General features: G+C 33.5%; 1 protein-coding gene across 1 annotated transcript in view; it reads right to left on the bottom strand.

Annotated features, from left to right (window-relative positions):
* LOC140432645 (transient receptor potential-gamma protein-like) overlaps window positions 1-27,736 on the bottom strand; it is a 382,624-nt gene that overhangs the window by 26,807 nt on the left and 328,081 nt on the right. Inside the window, exon 17 of the mRNA XM_072520678.1 lies at window positions 4,462-4,642. Coding sequence (XP_072376779.1) covers window positions 4,462-4,642 — 181 coding nt within the window. The remainder of the gene's footprint in view (window positions 1-4,461; window positions 4,643-27,736) is intronic.

The raw sequence follows: 27,736 nt of genomic DNA, 5'->3' as shown, positions 1-27,736 counted from the left end.
TGGGGTCAAGTGGACCAATACTTTTTAAATCCATGTGAAACCTGCAAATTTAGCAAATGCAACCTGCAAATATGCACGTCAACTATGATTCAGTATTGCTCTGAATAGCCAGCGGTAAAGTTCATTTGGGGTTTGTGTGGTACCACGACGCTAATAGTGTTTTATTTTTGAAATGGCAGGTTCTTCTAAAAGAGTGAGTAAAAGATTTTTTTCTAGAAAGTGACCATAACTCATGATTCTGAGATGAAAGATAAGGGGGACAATGATAAAACACAAGAAAGGCTATAGGTGAAGAAGAAGAGGGGCTAGAAACAACAAATGAAAAGTTTTATTTTGGTAAAAATCATTACAAGTGGTGTTCTGTTTCGGCCAATCCAGATTTGAATATTAGAACAAAAAAACACAATCTAGTAAAAGTTCTTTAGGGGTTGAAAGGACTACAAAATATGGTGATGTCTCTAATCCCTTAAAAATGTAGAGCCTTCTTTTCACAGAGAATATAGAAAACGAAATACGAAATAATTCTACGGAAAAATAAATAGATATTGTTATTTCAAGATAAATTTAGCAATTCTGAGAGAATTGAGAAAACTAACAGGAAGAATTTAGAGTGTGTCTCGCTATCTTGTATTACCCTGCAGTTTTCAAGTCAAATGATGAATAGTTGAGAATAGAACCAGGTGATCAAAAAGAACGTAATACTAATGATCGAACTGCAGCACTGTCTTGGTTATTTGAGCGTTTTGTAAAAAATTACCAGATGGTTCCTCATATACATACCTAATAAACCTCAGGAATATGGACTGAAAATTACGGCCCTAACAGACGCAAGTACTCACTATGTCCTCACACGCAAGGACTGACCATGTTGGCACGCTCAAGCGAAACAAAAAGGAAATACCTATGCAGTTTCTTCCAAGTCGGAGCAGAGCTGAAGGATCTTCCATTTATGGTTTTACAAATGACTACACTATAATTTTCTACGTTCAAAAAAAAAAAAGGAAAAGCAGTTGTGTTAATATCATCAATGCGCCATACCGAATATAAGGACATAGAATCTGGTAAACCCGAAATAATTTGCATCTATAATCAAACAAAAGGCGGTGTGACAATGACTATGGTGTAAATGCACACATTTTACATGGATGTTATAAAAACAACCAAGCCATAGAGAGAAAAGCCTTTTACAAAATTCTTGCATGACAAATTGCAGAGCCATATCTCAATATAAGACTACAATTTTCGATTACCTAGGGAACTTCGCATGGGTAAAAGAAAGCTTTACCTGAAGCAGAGAGGGGAAAATTAAATAATTAGAACCAGAAACGAAAGAGATATGGTATCTGTGATCGAAAGAATGATAAATAAACAAAACTGTCGTGAAGCAAATGTTTCCGACCCATGTGTGGCGACTGCAGAGCATATTATGTTTGCAAGAATTGCATTTAGAAAAATATTACTTAAATAGTTCGCAGTTTTGTTGGTAATAATATATTTTAATTAGAGAGTTTGTATATTTTAGTTCCTTGTTCTTTATATGAAACGAAAAAATTAAGAAAGAAATAGTAATTTTATTTTTTTTTATTTCTTTTGTAAGAAATTATGTTCTGCCGTCAGGAAACCTTGAAAAACAAGGTATTTTTTAGCGTTTGTCATTACTAAACTCTAATTTCACTATTTGGGAGAGTGATTCATCGTTTGAAGGCGGAGAAGTGGGGAAAGACGTATGAAAATCCAGTGGCGTACACTCACTTTTTTTTTCAATGTTAATTATATTATATTGTTTAAATATTATTGCTCAAAATAGGCCACAATTTATTTATCTGCAGGTTTTTACTGAAGTTTCCATCTCTATATCCAAAGACCGTTTTCAAAGATATAAATTATAGTTATATTTATTTTATTTGTTTCATACTATATATTTATATATAAGGGCTCTAGTAAAACTTCGACATGAGTGTGAAGTTCCCACATGTGATGTTCTTCTTTAATTATGTGGCCTATACATTTAGCCCATTTCTATGGAGTTACATGGAGGATTGCTTGAATTAAAAGTTCCTCAACTTCGTTTAAATTGACCGTTTTGTTATTGCGTACTACTTCTCCTTTAACTTGCGCCCAGATAAGTTCAATGGGATTAAGTTCGCAATGATAAGGTGGTAGACGCAGAACTTTGACACCATAATCTTTTGCAGTTTCATCCACAGAATATTTAAGATATTCACTTTTCCTTAACCGTGCAATGTCAAGTAGCTGAATTTTGAGCATTGATTCTTCGTATGCAATTCCATTTTCTGTAAGCCATTCTTGAATTCTCCCTTTCCGCCATGTCGTCGTCGGTAATTGTTCTAGTCTGCGGCTATGATATGGCACATTGTCCATAACAACCGAAGACCTAGATTCCAATTTTGGTAAGATTCTCTTAAACCAGCGCTCAAATACTTCGGAAGTCATTTCTTCATGATAATCATCTGTTTTCGACTCAAATTGAAGCAAATAATCATTAAGGAACCCTGTATCACTTCCTATATGGGTGATGATTAAACGCCGTCCCTTTCCTGATGGAGCTTTTAATCCTGTAGACCAGCCTTCTATAAATGCTTCGCATTTAATTTTGACATTTAAATCTTGCCAAATTTTTCCAACTGTATGACCTTCGTTAATCCAGGTTTCATCCAAATAATATATTTTGCGTCCAGTGCTGCGAATTTTTCGTATTTCTTCTAAATATTTTCTTTTCCACAGAATAATTTAATTTTTTTCTAATATCATACTTTTTCTGTTGCGTTTTACATATCTCTAAGACTCTACGAGATATCTTGGGCAAGGAGTCATCGTTTTCGAGCTCTTGAGAAATTTTTTTCAGTGTTGGAATTTTACTCCGAAAATAAAATGAATGAATTTTTCGACGTATAATATTCCTGGTCTCGTCATCCAAAACAATGCTTTTCCTACCTCTAGTTTTACCTTTTTTTTGCTTTTTATGTTCCGATGTATTTTTAAGTACACAGTTAATACAGCTAACGGATACTTTTGTTAAACTGCTACAAATGTCGACCGCTTGGCTAACATTTAATGCCATTTTTCTGGCGACAATTCCTTCATAAACGTTTCGTATCATTACCTTCTCATCGGACGTTAACATTTTCCGTCTCTTTTGCTTCTTTTTATTTTTGGAATCAACATCAGAATTTTGCTGTCTTCTCTTGGAACAACTCGGTTTTTCGTCCATTGTATTTCACTAATTCACAGAATATAACTAAAAATTTACTATAAAACGACAAACTATAAGACTCTTATTATCAATAACACGTTTTATCAATACTACAATACAGTATTGATAAAACAGTATTGACAACAATAAGTTTACAAACTTATCACATAAAATATACTCACAAAATGCAACACATTCACTACCCATAGAAACGCCAATGTAAATGAACCATCGGTTATGTCTTGATGGGCATTTCTTCGGCGAAAAAATAATACAAACTAGTTTTACAGCTATGTCTGGATCGGAATTCTAAATCGGAGTTTCCTCGCTAATTTCAACGTTGCCAAACGATTGAAAAATAATGTTTTAAAATATCGATTTTTATTTTATAAATTTAAATATGTAACGAAACGGAACATATAAATAAAATTTATTTCATTACAATTTGGTGCCTAATTTTTACTATTGAAAAAATCATGTTTTTTGGTATTTTTATGACGGTAATAATCGCTGCGTGGAAGAATACAGGTTTTGTATGACCATAATTACCACTTGTGAACAAGAATTGGCTACACTGTACGACAACTTCTGGTCAAGTCTACTATAGAGAAGCACAAATAAATATACTACTTTATATATTCTGTAATTTCTTATGAGGAAACGCAAATTGCAATTGAGAAAACGGATAGTTTTCGAGGGCCGCTGTGTACATTTAAATTTGAGGATATTCGGCGTTAAAACTATGAAATCACTCTTCTAAATTGAGGATTTCTACTATAATGACAAATAAATTGAAAATGGGCTTGCATAGTTTTATTCCAGCTCGAATGATTACAAATTATAACGAAATAATGAATTATATCTTTATTAATTTCACAGAAAAATGGGGCCCGGTAGAACCCAGGACGCAGTTAACGGAGAAAAAACTACGATTTCAGTTGAGGATTAATAATATTAGCGATTAACACGGTATCGTTCTCATATCTCAAATTACTTAATATAGATTGCGTTTACTGGGACTCCAGGCATATCGTGGTATTGTGTAAAAGTTAAAGTGTAAGAGAGAAATAATGCACCCCTGCCTTAGCCCTAGAATAAGGATAAATATATGCTTTTATTAAATAAAAATTAGAGGAACAATTTTTGTGATCTATTTTCTAACATTTATTACCAAGATGCCGACTTTCTGAGCGCTTTATATGAAAATACGTAACTTCGACAAAGCAAAAACCAAATAATAAACTTACCCATAACATTATGCGCCGTCGACGTATTCATTCCAGAATTTTTCAGAATTTCAATGAGCTCGAAACGAAAGGCAGATATGTCCTGTTTTATCTCGTTGACATCGTCCTCAGTGACGCCCTGGTTTTCCGCCTTCCTTTGTTCAACCGTCACATATCTTCGTACTAAATTCCGCATAATACCCTGTCAACACCAAACAATATCAGTGTGTACAAAAACTATTTGTTTTCGTTTGCACGTTAGAATGTCATTTAAAAAGTTTAAGGAATTCTAAAGAGTTGTTTGTCTGTCAAAAGTAAACAACTAGGTTTTCAAAAAAGGGATCAACAAAAAAGAAATCTGAGTATTTATTTACAAATGTACTACCTACGTTTGAGCTTGTGATCACTTCTGTATTTCAGTTATAAAATAGACTTTTTTATTGTGGGAAATTTTTAATAGTAAAACTTTGTAAAGGAAAACAGTCTCTATTTTATTATTAAGTATTACATGTTTATGCTTATGTTATTATATTTGTACTATTTTAAGTATTAAATTAGGGAGAAATTACGAAATAATTTACCAAGGAAATAAAGAAAAACAAAAAAATAACCTCAGTCTATAAATTCAGTAATCTTTCGACGTTCTTTTTGATTAACGATTGAAAAATAATAGGCGATTGTAGTGGTGTGGAAAAAATAATTTACTGGTCGGTCTAAATAAAACCAGGGACGGCCGAGGCAGTGCATGACATGGAATGTGGCTATAAAGGAAAACATTTTGCGCTTCTATTACAAGGTGACGAACCTCGGTGAAGAAACGATCTGTTATCGACAATATCTGTTGGCCGAATTTTGCCGAAAGTAAACAGAGATTCACGAAACTGAACAGCGAATGGCAGATCAAAACCGGGTAATTATGAGAAATAATCTTATCCCAGAAACTAAATGCGTAATCATCAGAAGCCCGTTAGCCCACTTAGCAGACCACTGCTTGCATTAGAATGTTTGCATGCTGATTTACTGTACAGCAGCAGCAATTGCTAATGCTTTGGACATTAAGATCAGAATACGTCGGGGTACTAATATTGAAAGAACATATAACATAGTTGCATCTTGGGAAAAAGGATGTTAAGGAAAATTAAATTATTACGTACAGATACTGTTAACTAGACAACAAGTAGAAAAGTAATTAAAAGAGCTAAAGAAATAATGCTGAGCATCGTAAGGCACTCATAATATGATCCAGAAAACAACAAGTTAGTTACAACCGAAACTGCGACAATAGGTTTTTTTGCTGTATAAAATTTTGGAGAAGTGAACTTTCCACACCAGCTGCTTTTAACACCAATACTGGATGGATCGAAGATATGACGCACAACTGTCAAAACTACATTACTACGGAGTTCAAAATTTCTGGCTTAAGAAGTTTTGGAGTATTCATGACTCCCAATCAGCATTCATTTACTTGTCTTTTAACTTTGTTTAACTTGATCACATCCTTTGTAGCTCAACGTATCTACCAACATTGTACTCTAAAAGACTCAATACAAAGGACGCGCTAAGAGATCCATCGGCTGCAAAGAATCGTTGACTCATTCTAACCACGCATACATTAAGAATATATAAATTTATTGATAATATAGTAACCATTTTTAACACATAATGACAGATTGGAAGACCAAAATTCACCTCCAAATACTTGCTGAAAATCATAGCGAAACTAAAACTGTCCAGCGATGAACCCCTCATCCTACATATTGAACTCCACTCCGGTTTTAGTATAACAAAAAACAATAATGTAGTGGTGAAGCTTAATCATCTGTTGTATATGGATGATTCGAAATTAATGGCTTCCACTTGAAACCATCTGGCTCAGATACTAAAACCTGTAGAAACTTCTCGAATGATATTAGTATGCATTTCGGATTGGTACGTATGTATGCGCAATCATCCAGGTAAAACAATGTCTACTTATGACATACCCGCAATTGCGAAGACGTTTTTTCTCTTGCAGTTACTCCGAAAAATATTAAAGCTGGGTTTGCAGCAGCTGGAATTTGTCCTTTTAATCAAAATATCTTTTCTGATGACGAATTTCTTCCTGAATCTGTTGTCGAAGAATCATGTGAGATAAAACGAAGCTATTCCAGAAATTCAAATTGGTCAAATTACCTTCAACAATTCACGTGAAGTTATTAGAGACAGTCTAAATCCGGAGAATGATGTGAGAGGAAACGAAGTTCTTGCAGAAATGCAAACAGGCCAAAATATCCTTAATAATTCGCCAATCAATCCAGCACATGACATAAAGTTAGAATCCATAAATTTACCTAGCCTTCTGGTATAAAAACTTATTTTTCACCAAAAGATCTAAGACCAACACCAAAAGATTGAATTAGAATAAAACCACGAACAGGGCGAAAACCCAGCCGGTCTATTTGTATAGTCTAAATAATCTAAATGGCTATTTTAACTGATACTCCAAATAAGAAGGAATTAAAAATCGTAGAAAAAAGAGAGAACAAAAGAATAGAGCGAAACAATCCGGCGAAAAAAGAAATTTATGCACTAAAGGTAAAGGTAACCGTAAAGCTATAGGTAAAAGTAGTTTTTAAAACGGAGATGAACCTTTTTGTTTAGTGACTGGTAAACCTTTTTCTAACTGCAGGCCAAAAGAAAAATGGTTACAGTCCACCGGCTGTTCCAAGTAGGCTCATGAAGAGTGAGATAGTGAGAAGATAATTTAATTAAATAAGTAAACTAATGTAACTAAAGAGTTTATGTCGGAATATGAAACTTTGAGACACATGTCAAGGACAGATGATGAAACAATCGATAAAACTAATGTTTTTTACCTTCCTCATCAGGAGGTACTCAAGGAATCGAAAGACACCACCAAACTTAGGGTATTTTTCGACGGTTCCTGTAAAGTCTAGTAATGGTCTATCTTTGAAGGATGTAACACTCGTCGAATCTACTATGCAGGATGACATAGTTTCTATTTTATTATTTCGTAAAAATAGAGACGTAATGACTTCCGACTAGAAGAAGACAAGAAGAATAATCTATAAAACATTATAAAATAATTTTTGTAACATATCGAGCATCTTCATCTGCCTTCTTGGCCATAAGAGCTTTACAGCAAGCTGGAATCGATTGTCCATCAAGTAACGTAGTTATTTCTCAAATTATACTTAAAGACTTTTGTGTCGATGGCTTAATTACGGATCAAATTTCATTAAAGAAGCAAGAATTATAAGAGAAGAATTGTGTTTAATCTTAAGCAGTTATGGATTCAATTTGAGAAAATGTGTGGTTAATGGTAACTGAATTCTAGAAGATATATCATAATTTAACATAAACTATCACATAACCGACAGTGAAACCAAAAAAGCTTTAGGTATTTAGTGGCAGACAAAGGATGATAACGTTGTTATTAATAATAAAGACTTCATCATTCGCCCCATGCTCTTCAATTTGATCATGGATGAAATCATCAAAAGCGTTAACAAAGGAAGATGATACAGAATGGGAAACAAAGAAATCAAAATACTCTGTTATGCAGACGACGCAATATTGATAGCCCAAGATGAAGATAGTCTGCAAAGACTGGTGCACATATTTAACATAAGAGCAAAAGAATTTAATATGACAATCTCAAACCAGAAAACTAAAACAATAGTAGTCAGCAAAGAACCAATCACATATAAAATAGAAATTGATGGAATCAGTATTGAACAAGTAATCGAAATAAAATACCTGGGAATTACACTGTCTAGCTATGGAGACCTGGACAAAGAAGTGTAAAATCAAGTACACAAAGCAAATAGACTGGCAGGATGCCTTAATATCACTATAAGGCGAAACAGACACATTAACACTGAGATGAAATCAAGAATTTATAAAGCCAGTGTAAGACTAATAATGACATATGCCTCAGAAACAAGACCCGAAACAGTCACAACGCAAAGGCTACTGGAAACGGCAGAGATGAGAGTACTGAGAAGAATTACAGGAAATATGAGAGATCGAAAGAGAAGTGAAAACACAAAATAGAAAAAAAAAAAAGAATGAAATAACCACATACGCAGAATGGAGGAGACCTGTGTCGTCAAAATAGCAAGAGATACGTCACCAATCGGCAGAAGAAGTATCGGATGACCGCGCAAAAGATGGAGTGACAACCTTCCATAGAGGTATTAATCCGCCAATGAACAAGCAGAATTTCTTATAAAGAGGAAGAAGAAGAAGAAGAAGAAGAAGATCATTCACCCCGTTACAAAACGAACTTTATCAGCATCCATATCAAATATATCTGATTTCATGGGATTATTATCCCTAGTAATAATTCACGCACAATTTGAGCAAACCTATCAGATTTAGTGGAGTGGTGAAATAGGTTTTACGATCAACTTCTTCTTCTTGTACCACTCCTATCGGAGATTGGAAATCGTCAAGGCTATACTGACCTTGTTTGCAGCTGACCTAAAGAGTTCATTAGTGGTACAGCCACTCTCTCCAATTACGCAATCATGACATTCTTCTACGGCGTGGATTCCGTTTTTCTTCTATTTTTCCTTGCATTATATTTTGAAGTAATGCGTATTTATGTCCTCTCATCAGATGACCCAAATTTTCGAGTATTCTTCGTTTGATCATTGACAAAATTTCTGGGTCTTTTCCTATCCTTCGCAATATCAACTTAAGTTTATATATAACATTGTTATACCACGACACGCTATTCTGCCCAATTATAATCGTAACGAACTGCATATTTTCTCAGACACTTAATTAAAAGCGTATAAAGTGTTTTCGTTAGAAATCCTTTGCAAATAATGAAAAGTATTTTTGTTATGTTTAAAAATTCGCGTATCTCCAATGAAAAAAATAACACTATCAAGGTTACAGCTTTGTGGTGCCATCTTAGGAGTTAAACTACACACCAAGTTGATAAGTTCGCTATCAATGCATATAGATCAATCCTATTTTTGAACTGATAGTACAATTGTTTTGGCATGGGTTTGTTTACCAGCTAATACTTTAAAAATATTTGTTGCTAATCATATATCACTTATTCAACAATACACTAAATAAAATCAGTTGCGATATGTTCCAACATACGACAATCCTGCAGATATACTATCCCGCGGACTATCAAGTCAATGAATATTATTGATAACACTTTATGGTGGAAGGGGCCATCTTGGTTAGGAAAAATGAAGATCATTGGCCACAATTAAACAGTCGTGTAAAGAGCAATTCCCGAAAGGAAGTTTACTCGGGTAGTATTACTAAATATTATTCAACCCAGTGAACTTTTTTCTGGATTCTCCTCATTATCTAAGTTGCAGCGCGTAACGTCATGGATATTTCGTTTGATTGCTGTTTTATAACAAAAACTATCGACTTATCGACTTCTGAATTAAATATTGCTAATATCTATTTGCTACGCATTAAAAAATTATAGCTCAGTTACTAAAAAAAACTAAATTAATATCTTTCTCCCCTATAATAGGTCCGGACGGCTTATTAAGAATTGGGGGATGATTAGAATAGCGATTTGGAATATGATGAAAAATATGAAATTATACTTGATACTTATAATAAATTTACAAGTTTATTGGATTCTAACATGTATATTATGCATTCGCAATGTAATTCACTGTTTCGCTTTCGGCAATGAATACCGTATCATTGGCATATCGGATATTATTAACAATTCTTCCGTTGACATAAATACTTTTTTACAAAAATGAAAACATGAAAATTGTCACAACCAACCGCGGTCTCCGCTACAAAGAACATGTGTAGATAATGTAATAGGGATAACGAGCAATATTCATAATATTTGGTATTCATTCAACATTTCAAGTAACTTCAATGACAATTTACAAGAATGGCAATAATATCAAGATGAGCATAAAAAGCCTTATTTATGAATTTATTGAAAAAATGTCTTGTTTTTTTTAAAAATGAAATGGCCAAAATTATTTCTAGAAATAGAGAGGGCAAATTTCTATCTAATACATTAAAGAGGTGACCTTGATAAATATATTGTTTTTTGATGAATACTGTTATTCAATAGCCACACATTAAACTATGCTCCCCTGGGAATATACTGTTACCTCATCAGTTTTTTGGACATGATTCCATTTATTAATTAAATCCATTATCAATATCTTTGAAAGCCAAAGTCAAAATGAAAAGCCCATTTATTATTAGTTCATATTTTAATATATTTAACAATAAATTTACAATTTATTGCTGTATATATTTTGTTCTAATTAGTAATTTTCTACGACTATATAAACAAATGAAAATATATTTCATTTCCTTTCAACAATATAAATATATATTTAAGACTCATAGAAAAACAAAAAACATTTTTATATAATAAATAATATTTTATATGGTTTATTACAATTTATTACAAAATATTATTCAATTTTAAAGTTTATAATCAATAGTATTATTCATATTTGGACATAGGTTTCTTAATTTTTTCATTTATTTGTATCCTAACGATTTATATCTTGTTGGATAGTATTTTTCGCTTACTGACGTATTTCGCTCATCATAATTATATCAATTATGTCACCAAAAATGAAATTGATTTTGACTTAACCAACAACAAAGACATGGTCCATGATAGTTCTTAATAGCTGTTCAGTGGGAAGTGATCATAGAATGGTAAGAGCGAAGATCGTGCTAAATCTCCAAAAACAAAGATACAAAATGATAACAAAAACACACCCAATAGGATGGAATCCAATCGAAAACACCATGTACTTCGAAGAGGAAATTCTAAGATGTCTAGAGACAACGAATATAGACGTTATGGATGTCAAAACCTTAAATGATAATTTAATAAAAGTTATTAAGAACGCAGAGAAAAAGTGCAATACAAATCCTAGGAAAGATAAGGAGGAAAAAATCAGTCAAGAGACAAAAAGACCCATGGAGACACGAAAAGAACTTAAGAACAAAGACGATATGAATGCACACGTACTACAACAACTTAATAAAGATATTAATAAAGCAGTGATAAAGGACGTACGACAATATAACACAAAAAATAATACAACGTTTGTCCAGGAAAATAAAAGTTTAAAGGTGCTGAAGAGATGTCAAGCTCTAGGTAAGAAGAATGTTGTTAAGCTCGCAGATCAAAATGGAAAAGTGGTAACAGATAAAGATAAGATAATTAAGGTAGTTGAAGAATTTTACACAGAATTATATAGAGAAACGGGTAAGAAAGACGGCAGCAAGTTGAGAAAAGTCCAGAATGGGCGTTCAGAGGTTATCCCAGAAATAACAATCGAAGAAGTCTTAAAGTCATTAAATCGAATGAAAAACAATAAAGCAGCTGGTCATGACCAAATCGTTATTGAGGCAGTTAAAGTAGAAGAAAAGACAGTATTGAAAGCATTAACACAATTATATTACTTATGCCTTTCAAAAGAGGTTGCACCATCTCAGTGGAATAAAGCTGTTATAGTAATCATGCCCAAAAAGGGAGATATAACAGAGCTAAAGAACTATAGACCTATTAGCTTTTTATCTCACGTTAATAAGTTGTTTATGAAGATAATAACTAATAGGTTGACATCAAAACTAGACTTCTATCAACCTTGCGAGCAAGCAGGATTTATAGCTGGATACGGAACAAACGATCATTTGCAAACCATTAAGTCGTTGATTGAATATAATAGACCCCTGATACTTGTCTTTGTCAAAAAGCATTTGATACGGTCAATCAAAGTGAAATGTTCCAAGCTCTAATACAATGTAGAATAGATCATCGATACATATCCCTCATCAGATACATCTATCAGCATGCTACAGCCTGTGTAAGACTTAATGAAGATACTGGGACCTTTCATATTGAAAGAGGCGTTCGACAAGGAGACACCATGTCTCCTAAATTATTTACAACTTTGCTAGAATACGCTTGTAAAACAATAGATTGGAACGAAAAGGGCATCAATGTAGATGGAAAATTTTTAAATAACCTTAAATTTGCAGATGATATCGTTCTTATTGCAAACAGCTTTGATCAGGCACAGATAATGCTCCAAGAACTCCATACTGCCACAAAAAGAGTTGGTCTTAAAATAAATTTTTCAAAAACACAATTTATGACAAATTTAGTCCACAACAAAAACATCTCAGTAGAAGACAAAGATATTGAGCCAGTTGACTCCTATAAATACTTGGACAATGAGATCAGAATAAGTCAAGATAACCAAACTAAAGATAGGTCTAATATTTTTAGGTTTAAGGTTCCAATGTGTCTGAAAAGGAAAGTATTTAATCAGTGTATTTTGCCAGTGATGACCTACGGCGCAGAAACCCTAACACTTACAAGAACAACAGTGAGTAAACTACAAGTTGCGGAAAGGGCAATGGAGAGAATAATGTTAGGGATTTCTCTACGTGATAGAATACCCAATGCTAATTTACGCAAAAGATCAGGAGTAGCAGACGTTATTGAAAGGATAACAACACTAAAGTGAAACTGGGCAGGTCATGTAGCAAGATCAGTTGATGACCGGTGGACAAAAAGAATTTTGGAATGAAGACCCCGAATACAAGCAAACAGAAATAGGGGTCGACGTTCAACGAGATGGACAGATGATATAAAAAGAGAGACTACAAATTGGATTCAGATGGCGCAAAATCGGACTAGGTGGAAAAGCATGCGAGAGGCTTATGTTGATGATGATGAATTATATCATAATCATAATTAGACCAGTAGTATGCTACAGATAACTCCGCAGTAGCCGGCCTCAAGCTCGGTTGAGAAAGGGGGGAAATAAATGTTTAGTGGATGGGTCTTCGTAGCAGTACCTATGTCAAGTGGCTTCTATCATTAAATACCAAGCAGTTCCTTAGTTGGCATACGTCAATGACACTAACAAATCCTACCCGCGATGGGTTGGGTGAAGGCGGGTCTTCAGCGCCTCAAACCTCTAGGCTAAGGTATGGTAAACTATCAGAAGAGTTCCATGGCCTCCTTGTTGTGCAAGCGATGCACCAGAGGGCTGGCGAAATCTCGAGGAATAAAGTCTTAATACTATGAGAGTGGACCTTTGTGCATGACAACAGTTAGTTTCAATGCATGGAAATAAAATATTCACGAAGACAAAGGAACAAAGACTTAGCCCATAAGGTAAGTTAAAAAAAAAGTAATCTTCTGAGTATACAAATCAGCTTAAAACAAATACATCAAAACTTTTTTAATTATAGGTTACAACTATCTTACATGTTGTAACGGAAATATACTGGGTGCAGAATCGTCAAAGGAGCTATAGAAAATTCTAAACTGTTGAATTCCTACTTTTCCAATTATTTAACATAAAAAAATCATGGCATACTGTTGGTAGGGGGACTGAAATCTGTTCTCTAAAACAAATGTTTAAATTGTTGTTCTATAATACAGTATAGCAATACTGTATTGCGTCAGGGTTTTGCTGGTCAGTCAATTTACCAGTAATTGAAAGCGTTTAGTACAGTTTCGTGCGACTTCCAGTATTTATTAGTGACTTCAGGTAGTTGTTAAGGTGATATTGTTTAGTTGTCGGAGAGGAATACATGTGTCGATTCAACAAAAATGGCACCAAGAAACCCAAAACGTGTTGACTGGTCGCCAGGAAAGAGAGCTAAAGCAACTATCCTTCGAGAAGAAGGTTACACTTATCAAGAAATAGCAAACAAATTGAGCAGTGGCATTACAAAATCAGGTATAATAAAAGTTTGTAAACGTTATTATAACACTGGAATGACAAAATCAGCAAAAGAACAGGCAGAAACCCGAAAGGTAGTCAATACGATGAACGTAGAATATGGCGACTTGATTGTCACAGATCCGCAAAAGAAATTAATGTTATTGTCAAATCAACTGGTTACAAATATCGGACCGCTCTATCAGAAGAAAGTTGTGGGAAAATAAATTGCGAGCACGAACTCCTAGAAAGAAGCCGTTCCTGAACAAAAAACAGAGACAAAAACGCATTGATTGGGCTTTGAAGTAGGATGTTTACCAGTAATAGAGAGCAATATTAATGCACAAAAATATCAGGAAGAGATACTGCAAGTCAAACTGCTGCCGAGTATCAGAGATTTGTTTGAAAGGGATGTCCAACAATGCATGTTCCAGCAGGATGGAGCGCCTTGTCATAAGGCTAAGACTTTCATGAAATGGTTGAGAATCCATGACGCTACTGTCTTGCCTTGGTCTAGAAATAGTCCCGATCTAAATCCAATAGATTTATATCCAATTTATGTTTAAGGCTGAAAGTAGTAGTATCACGCTGAATCCCAAGTAACAAGAGAGAACTGATAGAAGCCATTATTCAAAACTGGTTACCTAAGAGTTATTACACCATTTTTTTAAATCTATCTACTAATAGCTAACGGCTGTATTTTATTTATTAGATATTATGTTAACGGGTGATATTTTAACGGCTGTTAAATTTTTAGGGTTTTTCTTCTTAAATAGGTGTTACATATTAAGTAGAAGAATAAAACGATGCAATAAAATTATAGATAAACTTATATATAACATAAGTCTTGTAAAAAAGAGGAACGCTGATAACACAATTAAATTTTTTGTAAAGTTTCCAGAATTTTGCAGACTAGTGTACATTTGCCAGAGTATTGTTATAAAAGTTAGGCCACACTTAGTGCAGAATGTGTATAACGGGTTGCGTTCAGTCACAATGAAGTTAGATATTAATAATAACGTCCATATTTTTATTTTACGATTTACTGTTATTTCAGTTTTATCTCTATACTTTATCATGACTTTTGTTGTAAAATAATTAGGGAAGCAGGAATTCAACAGTTAAAAGTTTCACATTGTGGCCCGCTTGACGAATCACTACCCCGTATATCTTTGTTAGCTTCATTTATAATAAATATAATTTCTTGATAAATATAATTATTTACAAATATCCATTTTTGTGCCTTTTATACATATTGCTATACATCACACCCCCAAAAATTTATTGGTAAATTTGCAAATATTCCTTCTCAAAATTTACTCCATAATTTATAAAACCTACTTATATAAAAACCTTATCAACTTTAGATGATATATCAGATACCAATATGTGTTTTATGAGTATTTCCTGACATCTTAGGTTATTTTTGTTTTATCTCTATAATGGCAAAGCAATAGTTGCATCTTCTTCATATCAGTGGTGTCGCTCGCCTGATGCCCTTGTTTTCCTTTGCCTTTGTACTCCCGTTACGTGTCTTCGAACTAAATTTCCTATAATACCCTGTCAACACCAATAACATTATTGTAGTGCGTCTTTGTAGAACAGTTTTGTTGTTTGTGTGTGTCTCTACTTCGAACTTATGTGTCACACTCAAACTTAATGGAACTGTAATAGGCCAGGTAAGTATCATTAGGTTAAATGGACTTTGGGAAGTAATTATTTAGTTTGGTGCTATTGTTTTTTAAGGTTTTGTTGTTGATATAAAGATATGATGTGTGATTTCTAACATGAAACATAAGTTTGTTAAAATACAAAGATCAAGAAACTATTTTCTTCTCGAAGTTCCGTCTTCTATCAAAGGTTGGATATAATAATGCAATTTTTCACTTTATTTATGACAGCTCTATAAAGTTGAATGGAGCTCAAGTTAAACCATTCTCTCAGATTTCGCAACCGAAAGGTTCGCCTTCTTTCTCTTGAGACATGTTCTTGATAGCTCTTTTATACACCAGACTTAACTGATATGTCATATGTACAATAAAATAGAAATACGACTCCTATTAAATAAAATCGACAACGCTAGTCCACTTGTTGATACCAACGGAAAATAAATTGGGCGATGTTAGGACGGTTGAAAGAAACGAACGATGTATTGGTCAATATCCAAGCACCAGATAAGACCAGTCAATACTTAGTCTAGGTTAGAGGTAGATATTTTATTTATTTTTTATAAATAGAATCGATTTTATTAACAATCAATATATTTGTTATTTGGCAATTAATTATCTATACAAATTATTTAAATAACGTTGTCCAACTATTTTCATTTTTCAAAATAAATGTCTCAAGTAAATTCAAATTTCAGTGTAGACAGTACTATTTGATTTGTACCTCAATTAGCATACCACAAACAGGGCTGCATATCACCATTGTTAAACAACATATTATATTCTGAATATATGTATAATGAGGAAAGTACTAGACGAACGGGATGGAGGAATCACTACACAAGGCAGAAAAATCAGAAACCTGTGATACGCAGTACTTATACTAGCAGAGAATGAAGTCGAAATGATTACCATCTCTGGACAACTAAGCCGGAAAAGCAAAGAATTTAATCTTCAGATCAAAACCGGCAAAACAAAAATAATGATCGTAGACAGAGCAAATAATAATCTACCGCACATAGATTAAATGGCGAATTTCGAAGTGGTAGACAGATTTATATACTTGGGCTCCCCGAAAACCAACAATGGCGATATTTTCCCACAAATCAAGCGTAGACTAGCCATGGCCTGAACTGGAACAGTTAAATTAATTAAAATATGAAAAGATCGAGGCACTAACAAGGAATGCTAACCTCAGGTTGGTCAATGCCCTTATTTTTCCCATTGCTTCATACAATCTAGGTCTACAGAAGAATTATACGCGTAAAAACAGTAAACCGAGCATACCTAAATTACTTGGGCTACATGGCTAGGAGAAACAGGAGGAGAATCGAAATGAAGTAAATATATCCTTCAATATGTGCTCCTGAGCTTTTTTGCTTGTTATTTATCTTTTTTTTTTTGCTTTTTATTCCCTTTTTTGTTTTAAGTGGCCACTTTCGTTAGATTTTGCGTGTTTCTTGTTCTTTTTCTCGAATTCATTACTAATATTCTTTATGAGTTTACTAGACAAATGAACTGAAATAAGCTTTATAGGCCTAATATTGCTATTGGCAAAAGACTATTTTAATAATGAATGTTTTTTACATTACACTACAACATTAAAATGTGATAACCTTAAAATTATCCATGTCTCCCTGTTCGTCCGTAAACACAACTTTCCGGTATTAGATAAGATAGAATGACAAATGAGGTATTGAATGAAAGCTTATACCCTAAGGATGGTACTAAAGGTAAGAAATTTGATCTTGGACTTCCGCTTTTAAAGTTATAAATTAAAGTATTATTTTAAAGTCGCCAAAATAATACAAGCGATATAATATTTGACCATCCGTCTGTCTGTCTATGTACACAATTCCTCCGTTACTAGAACAGATATATTGACAAATGAGGTGTCAAAAGGAAAGAAGACAACTACTAGAGGAAAACAACCAAGCAATAGAACTTAATAAAACAATTAAAAAAGAACTAAAACGCAACATAAAAAAATTAAACGAAAACGAAATTAGCGAAGTCATTGAAAACAACAGAGGCCTAAAATCAAAATTGAAGACACCAATAATGAGGAAAAGAAGGACAAATATAAAATAACAAAGATAGTTGAAGACTTCTACAAACCCTTGTACAGCTCGTAAAGACAGCCTAATGAATCAACAAAAGAAAACGTCAAAAGAAAAATAAAAAACGTGGGATCAGAGGTAGTACCGAATATAGACATATTCGAAATAGAAAGCTTTAAAAGAGCTAAAAAATAATAAAGCTTCAGGACACGGCGGTATAATTGCCGAGCTCTTAAAAACAAGCAAGACAGTAACAATCCCTATACTAACAGAGCTATTTAATAGATGTTTCCATAATAGCAAAATCCCTAAAGACTGGATAATGAGATTAGTAGTAGGTATTCTTACACAAAAAAGAAGACAAATATGACCTAAAGAATTATAGACGTAAAATTGTTTATGAAAATTATTAAAAATCGGTTGACTTTTTTTTCTTCTCTTGGCTTGGACAAATGTCATTCAGCCAGTCTCAATCAACATGAGCTTTATTAAATAATTCAAATATATCAATTAGTGAAACATGATTAATATAATAATAATAATACAATTTTAGCTAATGTACATATCATGTTAATAAATACTATATTATATCATTATCATCATCATCAGTAGCTCGACAACTCTTTCTGGGTCCTGGCTTCTAGGATTTTCCGCCATTCTGTTCTGTTCCTTGCTTTGTTTTCCAGTTGGTAATCTTAAGTATTTAGATCTTGTTCCACTTGTTCCATGTATCTAAGTTTGGGTCTTCCCTTTGACCTTCTTCCTACTGGTGTTTGCCTCATTATGTTTTGGTGTTTCAGTCTCCAACATCCGTTCAACATGGCCCATCCAGCGCAGACGTCCGATCTTTATGGATATTATGACCTCGGGTTTATTGTATGCTGTGTATAGTTCAAAATTATATCTTCTGAGCCATATGTCATTTTCTTTTACGCCCTTATATATGTGTCTAAGGATTTTTCGTTCAAACGTACCTAATAGGTTCTCATCGCTTTTCGACAGTGTCCATGTCTCTGACTCAATACCTTTATTATAATTTAGTTATTGAAAAACGTCATGTGAAATACATAGTGTATACATCTTATAAATAAAAATATCCACCTACTATGTTAAATACAACTATGGTAATTTTTTTTCACTACAGTTAGGATACAAACTCGAATCGGTTTACTTGCAAAATGGATAATTACCAACCGTTTGAATAGGCTGGCTTTCGCAAAGACCATCTGCTGACAATGAGACCACTGATAGAGAAGGCAAATGAGTACCAATTACCCGTATTTCTTGCCTTTATAGACTATGAAAAGGCATTTAATAGTATCGAGATGTGGGCTATAAAACAAGCTTTTAATAATTGTGAAATAGATTTATAATATAGGCAACTAATACATAATATAAATATAAAAATGCAACTATGATACTACAACTAAACAAAAATACAAATCCGATCCCCATTAACAGAGGAGTTAGACAAGGCGACGTAATATCTCCAAAGCTTTTGAATTTAGCATTAAAAGACGTCTAAAAAACTACACAAATTGGTCGACATATGGCATCAACGTTAATGACAGCTTAAACCACCTTAAATTCACTGACGACATCGCGATTATAGCGAGCACATTCAAGATATTACAAATTATGAGGAAGGAACTCTCAGATATATCCCTCGGACTTAAAATGAATAAGACAAAAACAAAAACAATGACCAACACGACGATACCAGACGTATAAATGGCAGTGAGATCAAACAAGTCCAGAAATATATCTACCTAGGCCAAATTCTGAAACTTGACAAATAAAAACAACGTGCGGAAATCACTAGAAGAGCAACACTGTTATGGGAGGATTTGTAAAACTCAGTTGGAAATTGAAGAACCGCAAAATACCTCAATACTTGAGGAGCAAAGTGTTCAACCAATACATCCTTTCTATCATAACATATGGATGTCAAACCTGGACCCCAACCCAGGCAAATATGAACAAATCAGTCACAACAAAAAGGGCAATGGAAAGAGCAATGTTAGATATACGATTGTCAGATCAAAAGAGAAACGACTGGGTAATATCAAAAACAAAAGTTGAGGATATCACAACAAAAATTTCCAAACTAAAATGAAGCTTCGCAGGTGACAATACAACATTGGAGGAAGACCACAGATGAGATGGGTGGACGACATCAAAAAAATAGCCGGAAGAAATTGGAAGTATGTTGCTTAGGATAAATATCAATGGAAGGAATTGATAGAGGCTTGTGTCCAAAAATAGATCAGAGCAGGCTAAGAAGAAAAGAAGAAGAAAAAGAGGTATCGAGTGAAAGCTTATAACCGAAAAAAATGGTATTAATTGTGAGAAATTTGACCTCGGACTTCCTGTTTTAAAGTTGTACTCGGAAGTATTCTTTTAAAGTCGCCAAAATAGTACAAGCGATATATAATTCTATGCGCTTTAGCAAGATGAGACCAAATAATATACTTTCGTTTCTTATATCACTTCCGGTTAAAAAGTGGTACCCGGAAGTGCCATATTATAGTCGTAGAAATAGTACACGTGATTATATTAATCGATGTGTATTGAAAAGTAGAGTTTGAATATTTAGTTTCGGTTTGGATGTGATTTCCAGTTAAAAAGTCATGATCGAAAGTTTGACAAAAATGACTCAAAATGAGTGAAATCGTATATCAATCGACACAATGGTACACGAAGGGTTCAAATATCACGTAACTAAGAAAAAATCTTTACTCACACATTATTTTAGTCAATACCTCAATATTAGTCTGTTCAAAAATATACGGAATCCACATAATTCTTTAAAACATTTTAATTTCACTAAACAAATAACGAAAAACACGATTTTCTTTATTTTTCATACCAGCATATAATAATGGAAGTAATACCATCTGACAATTTTCCACTTAAAGCTTTAAGATCCGCAAATAAAAGCAAACTTCAAGTTCCATTCCGCATCATTAGCTGGAAAAACCTAGGGCTTTAAGTAAAGGGAAAGAAAAACACTGAGAAAAATAAAAGGGATGTCAGATAAGAGTTGCAATCGAGTTGCGGAAAGTTTTTTATTTGGGAACTTATTATTAACCAACTTCTCACTTAAAGACAAATATAAGTTTAGAATTTGGATACTGAATACTGTGCTAAATATATCTGTGTATATGGCAAGTTAAGCAAGCAAAATTGTATAAAACTATTAAAAAGTACTTTTCTACAAGTTGTACAATAATTTTAATATTTCTATCCACAAAGCACAAATACACATACTCATTAAAGTCTCTAAACCGCTGTTTCTAAACCTGATAGTGGACGAAGACCAAATATACAGTATGGTGGAAATGAAAGGAATAAATTCGTTATTTCGTAAACCGGAGACTTTAAGGAAAAATCCTGAAACCCGTCGATTTTTATTTTTAAATAAGCTATTCGTAAGAATACATTTTTATTTTTGACGTCATCTATGTGAGCGTGATGACGTCATTGCTAAAATTTTTGAATAGAAAGGGGAATATTGTAATACATCATTTGAAAGGTCTTTTAAATACCTATTCAGCCGTATCCATATGTCTGAGTATTTGATGTTTGTAATTGTTTAAAAAAATTATTAAATATTTATTATTACAATAAATATTTATTAAGTATTGATATGATGTATTATTGACACCCAAAAATAAATTTTATAAAGGCCATCACTGGTAATGAAATGTCTTTTTTATCAACTTTTTAACTTTTTAAAAAAACTAGTTACCTTATCAATATGAACATTGATACATTCAAACTTAATTATCTTTCTGTCAAGTGATTAATAGTATTATTGTAGTAAACGTATTCAAAAAGTCTTTGTATCTTTGAACATGAAGCTAACTGAAACGCAAAGAATTGAAACTCTCATAATGATTGGTTATGGAGATAAAATACGTATGCAGAAAGAAGTATGTGCGTTATTTAATAATACATACCCCCGTCGAGAACCAATTTCACAATCCACTGTAAGCAAAATTGAGAAAAAATTTAGAGAAACGGGTCATGTTAAAGACCTTCCTAAAGGTAGTAGAAAACCAATATCTGAAAACCAACAAGTAGACGTTCTGTTAGCTTTTCAAGATAATCCTCATAACAGTTCACGGCAAGTAGCATTAGATAATGACATTTACATTACATTACATTACATTAACAGTTCTTAAACAGCTAAAGAAGGAAAAGTGGCATCCCTAGAAAGTAAGTTTAGTACAAGAACTTATGGAAGATGATTTTGATAGACGAATTGAATTTTGCGACATTATAATGGAATGAAATAACAGAGATCCGATGTTTTTAAAAAAGATTATTTTCTCTGATGAAGCTACATTTCTACTAAACGGTCATGTCAATCGTCAAACTTATCGGTACTGGGCTACGGAAAATCCACACTGGATGCAAGAGTACCGTACTCAATACCCAGAGAAAATTAATGTTTGGGTGGGAATAATAGATAATAGGTGTATTGGACCATACTTTTTCGAAGAAAACTTAACAGGTCCTCGATATTTAGAATTTCTTCAAAATTTCTTGCTTCCAGAATTGAACCGGTTGTTTCCAAACAGAAATGATTTATGGCTACAGCAAGATGGTGCGCCTCCACACTATGCTGTCTTGGTACGCAACTACTTAAACAACGTCTTTCCAAATCGGTGGATAGGTCGAAGAGGAACAATAGAATGGCCGCCTAGGTCACCTGATTTGACTCCTCTTGATTTCTTTTTATGGGGATATTTAAAAAGTAAGGTGTATCAAAATAGACCACAAAATATTAATGAACTGAAAGAAAGAATACGTAATGAGGTTGTTCAAATAACTCCGGAAGTTTTAGAGAATGTTAGAGAAGAGTTAAAGAAGAGAAGCGCGGCACGCCTTTCTCATTGTATTTTAGCTGAAGGTAAACAATTTGAGCACTTAATTTAGGTTTCGTTGTATTTATTGAATAATACTTAATAAATACTTATTGTAATAATAAAAATTTAATTATTTTTTTAAACAATTACAAACTTTAATTACTTAGACATATTGATATAGCTGAATAGGTATTTAAAAGACCTTTCAAATGATGTATTACAATACCCCCCTTTCTATTCAAAAATTTTAGCAATGACGTCATCACGCTCACATAGATGACGTCAAAAATAAAAATGTATTCTTACGAATAGCTTATTTAAAAATAAAAATCGACGGGTTTCAGGATTTTTCCTTAAAGTCTCCGGTTTACGAAATAACGAATTTATTCCTTTCATTTCCACCATACTGTATGTGAAAGATGGAAACAATATTTCGAAGAGCTGCTAAATGGCGGAGTGTCTACTAAGACAAGAAATTAAAGAAATAATAAAAGATTTGAAAAATCAAAAAAGTCCCCGGGGAAATCGGCATTGCGACAAAGAACTTAAAATATATAGAAATAAAACCAAATTCGTGAGCTAAGAGTAGAAGTGTGGGATGCTGAAGAAATGCACTAAAATGGAACAAGTCCATTGTAATTACTATACACAAACAGGGAGATAAAACTAAATACGCAAACTATAGAGGAATATTCTTGTTAGAGGTAATATACAAAGTGCTCGCCATAATAATTAAAACACGATTAAAAATATATGTGGAGGAGAATCTAGGACAATAACACAAGTTTAACAACTGATTTTATGCTTAAACAAATCCTGATCAATTGCTATGAATACAACATTTCAGCACTTTTCGTTGATTAAAAGCCGCCTACGATACATTAGACAGAAACAAATTAATAACGTATGGTCTTAAAGTTTTGGGAAAAATTTCAAAAGCAAATAACTCTGACCACAATAATCTTATATTTTTATTAAATTATTGAACAATTTAACTTAACTATCCTTATTATAAATCAAAATTTAAATGACAGACAGGGGACCATTATTTTAGATTTGACTAATAATTCCCCTGACACGTTGCATCATCCTTTGGACGACCTCGGCGTCAATTAAGGATCCATTATTATAGATTTTCCGACTTAATATTGCCCAGAACTCTTCAATTGGACGAGCCTGAGGTAGGTTGGGGGGATTATCTGCTTTCGGTACAAAGGTAATGTTGTTAGTTTCGTACCAGTCCCTTGTGATCCTCGCGTAATGACATGAAGCAAGATCTGGCCAAAAGACTATTTGATCATTTGCATGATGTGTGTTCACAAACTGAAGCAATTTAGAGAGACATCTTTGAATATAAATATATGCGTTTAAGGCTTCGCCTCGAACAACACCAATGTAGGGCTGTGAGATAAAGCCAGCCTCAGAAATTGCACACCATACCAAAATTTTATCCTCAAATTTTTTCTTACTTTTGAATTTTATTTCATCAGGTACATTTTCGTAATCATTCGTGTAAAACCCATCGTTACCCTTCATCTCAGAGTTGGACAAAGTAACATATTTTCCATCGTCCATCACGGTCAACTTGTTGACGAAATGCACTCGCCTTAACGCGCAGCAACATCTCGGAATTCTCTATAATTATTGATCCTCTGTGTATTTTGGAGCTTTCCTTCTTTTCCGGTATATAATATTGTTACTCGATAGGGTCCTCTATACTGTAGTCTTTCCAACATGAAATCTTCTGGCTAGTTTTCGCTGTGAGACCCCAATTTTGTTCTTAGCTGCTTCAATCAGTCTTGCCTCTCTCTGATTGTGCGATAAATTGTCGACTTGCTTATGTTTTGATCTCGATAAATATTAACAATATCTCGTTTCGACATTCGCCCAACCATATTATAAACACCTCGACGAATATCAATTTTATAAGACATTTTGCAGAGCACAAACCAAAATATTCTGCTTTGTTTATTAAATGTCAATAACTGATGACATGTCGATTCCATGGCCTTCTTTGTTAAATGCATTTTGCTTATCAATCAGACCAGGTGAAATTTTTCCCAAAACTTTAGGACCATACGTTAGAAACGCTAAAATAATTTTAAGTACCAGAAAAAATAGTAAGATTGGTAAAAATGACAATTAAAAAAACCATTTGTGCTGTCAAATGCAACAGAATACAGTCTCAGAACAGTTCGAAGTGAAAATAGATGTTCGCCAAGGGGATCAGTTATCTATCTTGCTATTCAATATAGTTCTAGAAAAAATTGTAAGGGTTAGTGGGATAAATAGGTCCGGTACTCTTATACAAAGAGCACCAATGCTTAGCGTACACTAATAATGTAGTTCTTCTTGCGATAAATGGAAAAAACTGGCAAGTATAGCAAAAAGACTGATTTTGGAAAGTTAATATGAATAAATCCAAGTACATGGAAATCTCGAGCAAAAACGGAATAAACACCAGGAGCTACTTTAAATTAGAGGTGGGGGATGGATAAGTTGTAGAATTCGAGAAGGTAAATGAATATATGTACTTCTTCTTCTTCGCGTGCCATATCAGAATTATCCGACGTTGGCGATCAACATTGCGAAGGCTTCTCGATCTTCTGCAATATGGAATAATTGTCCTGAATTTGATATCTGTGTCCATTCACGAATTATTTTTAACCAAGAAACTTGTTTTCTTCCTACACCTCTACGGCCCTCTATTTTGTCTTTAGGGATCAGTTGTAATATTTTATATCGACTTCCTCTTACTATATGTCCTAGATAAGACATTTTTCGATGTTTAACAGTCTATATGTACTTAGGTACCGTTATTGATCAGACATGTGAGGAAGAAACTGAAATCAACCTAAAACTTATGAACAACAGATGTGCTGGGATCATGAACAAAATAATTAAGGCCAAATATATACCTCGGAATACAAAAATAAGGGTACACAAAACTATAATTAGACCCACAATGCTATACGCTGCCGAGACATGGACTATGAACAAAACCGTACAGAACAGATTGAAAGCATATAAAAGAAAGATACTTCGCAGAATGTTTGGTGGAAAACTAGTAGAGGGAGAATGGAGAAGACGAACTAATGTAGAAATGTAGTAATTGTATGCTAACCCTACAATAATAAAAGTAATGAAAAAACGTAGACTAGGATGGGTCGGACATCTATAAGGAATGCAAGATAATAGACGTCAAGAATATTAGTTGGAGAGTACTTGAGGGCAAAAATAAAGAGAGGAAGACAAAGAAAAAAATGGAGAGATGTAGTGACGAAAGATGTTAGAGAGATAAGAATCAGACATTGGAAGCTATACATGCATACACCGCTGCATAAGCACCTGGAGAGCGAAAACTGCTTTTCTCGTTTCAAGTGCTTTTAGAAAGCCAAACTGCTATTTATCAATATAATAAGTCGATAGTTATCACATAGTTGGGCATTTGTGTATTAGAAATTGTAATAAGTGTCTATTGCAGTCAGTCCTCCCGGATTTTTCCGATATTATATATGTTGTTAAAAAGTGCAACTAGATTATATTGTTTGTCCAATTTATATACAATCTTTAGTATTTCGCAGTGTATATTGTCCAGAACTGCTGCCTTGCTGGTTTGTAATGCTGCAACGGCATCTTATTATATGATAGAAGTTCCTTTTTCTCCTTCTCCATAAAGCTGATCAGTCCTTTGCGATTTTAAAAGAGATTTCCATGTTGGGTGATTGAAATTGTTTTTACTTGTGGTTGATTTTATTTGTTTGTATATGTTGTTACTTAAAAAAAAGCTGAAATGAAATGACATTGTCTATTTTCATGTCAACGTCTTATCTCTGCGCTCTTCTTGCAAGGGTTAACTGTAGATGTATTGTTGGAATAAAAGAATATTCTTATCATCGTCCAATAATTTGGATTTGCAGTTCACATAATTCGCCATCGAAGAGGAATCTCCTGAGTTCTTGCGGCTTCATATAGAGGTCGATACGACTTTTAGTACTTTAAATATCTGATGGCAAAAAAATACTCTTTATATACGGTTATTTATTTGGATCAATAGCATTTCTTTGTAAGTCTTATCTAAAAATATCTTTTTTTTTAACTGAAGTTTTTTTTCAAGAGACCGGTTTTTTTACGGGAAATTTCATGACAAGTTGAAGCTAATCTATCAATGGTGTTAAGAGTTTGGATGTGGTCGTCCAATGCTGAGACTTATCGGAGTTGTGGAGGGTTTGGACGTCTAGAATATTGCAAGGCCAGGATTTTCGACACCTTAGACTTCTTGCTCTCAGAAATAGACGGGACACTGTTCTTCTCAAAAAGAACAGTGAATCAAAGATTACTTGGAATGGGACTGAGAGCTTACTGTCTGCTTTCGGTGTTAAATTTGACACCATAGCAAAACTCTTGATGTTTAGGATGATGCAGAGCTTGGCAAAACTGGAATAGCCAATGGAATTTTGTCTGCTTGAGTGATGAATCTAGGTTTTATGTAGGTGGCTCTAAAGGGTGTATAAGGGTAAGACGTTTTTGAGATGAGAGACGAAATGTAGACTTGGCTGTTGAACGTCATACAGCAAGACAACCAAGCATTACGATATGGGGTGCTATATGTTTGGGAAGTAGATCACCTTTAGTTCTTATTAATGGGACTCTCGACTTCTCGACTATGAGTTCACTTTATGTGATAATTTCACATATTTTTACTTAAACATTCATCTAAAACAGTTTAATACGTGTTTTGTGTAAAAAAGTTTAAAAAAAAAACAATTTTTGTATAGTTTTCGCTATTATTTGTAAGAGCCTGATGGTTTGTCTATTTCATATTCTAAAAATCTTGACAACTAACCTCAATTAGTGTAATAGACAAACTAATTTTTTTTATTCTGTAATTTATACTAATCTCATTATTGTAGCACCCCGAAAAGCTTGGTAACTAAAAGATTACTCCTTTGTCCTGTTTTCAGCTGCAT

Source organism: Diabrotica undecimpunctata, chromosome 1 (genome assembly GCF_040954645.1).
Source record: "Diabrotica undecimpunctata isolate CICGRU chromosome 1, icDiaUnde3, whole genome shotgun sequence".
NCBI classification, from domain to species: Eukaryota; Metazoa; Arthropoda; class Insecta; order Coleoptera; family Chrysomelidae; genus Diabrotica; species Diabrotica undecimpunctata.
The sequence above is the reverse complement of the archived record's forward strand: the minus strand, read 5'-3'. Positions and strand labels throughout refer to the sequence as shown.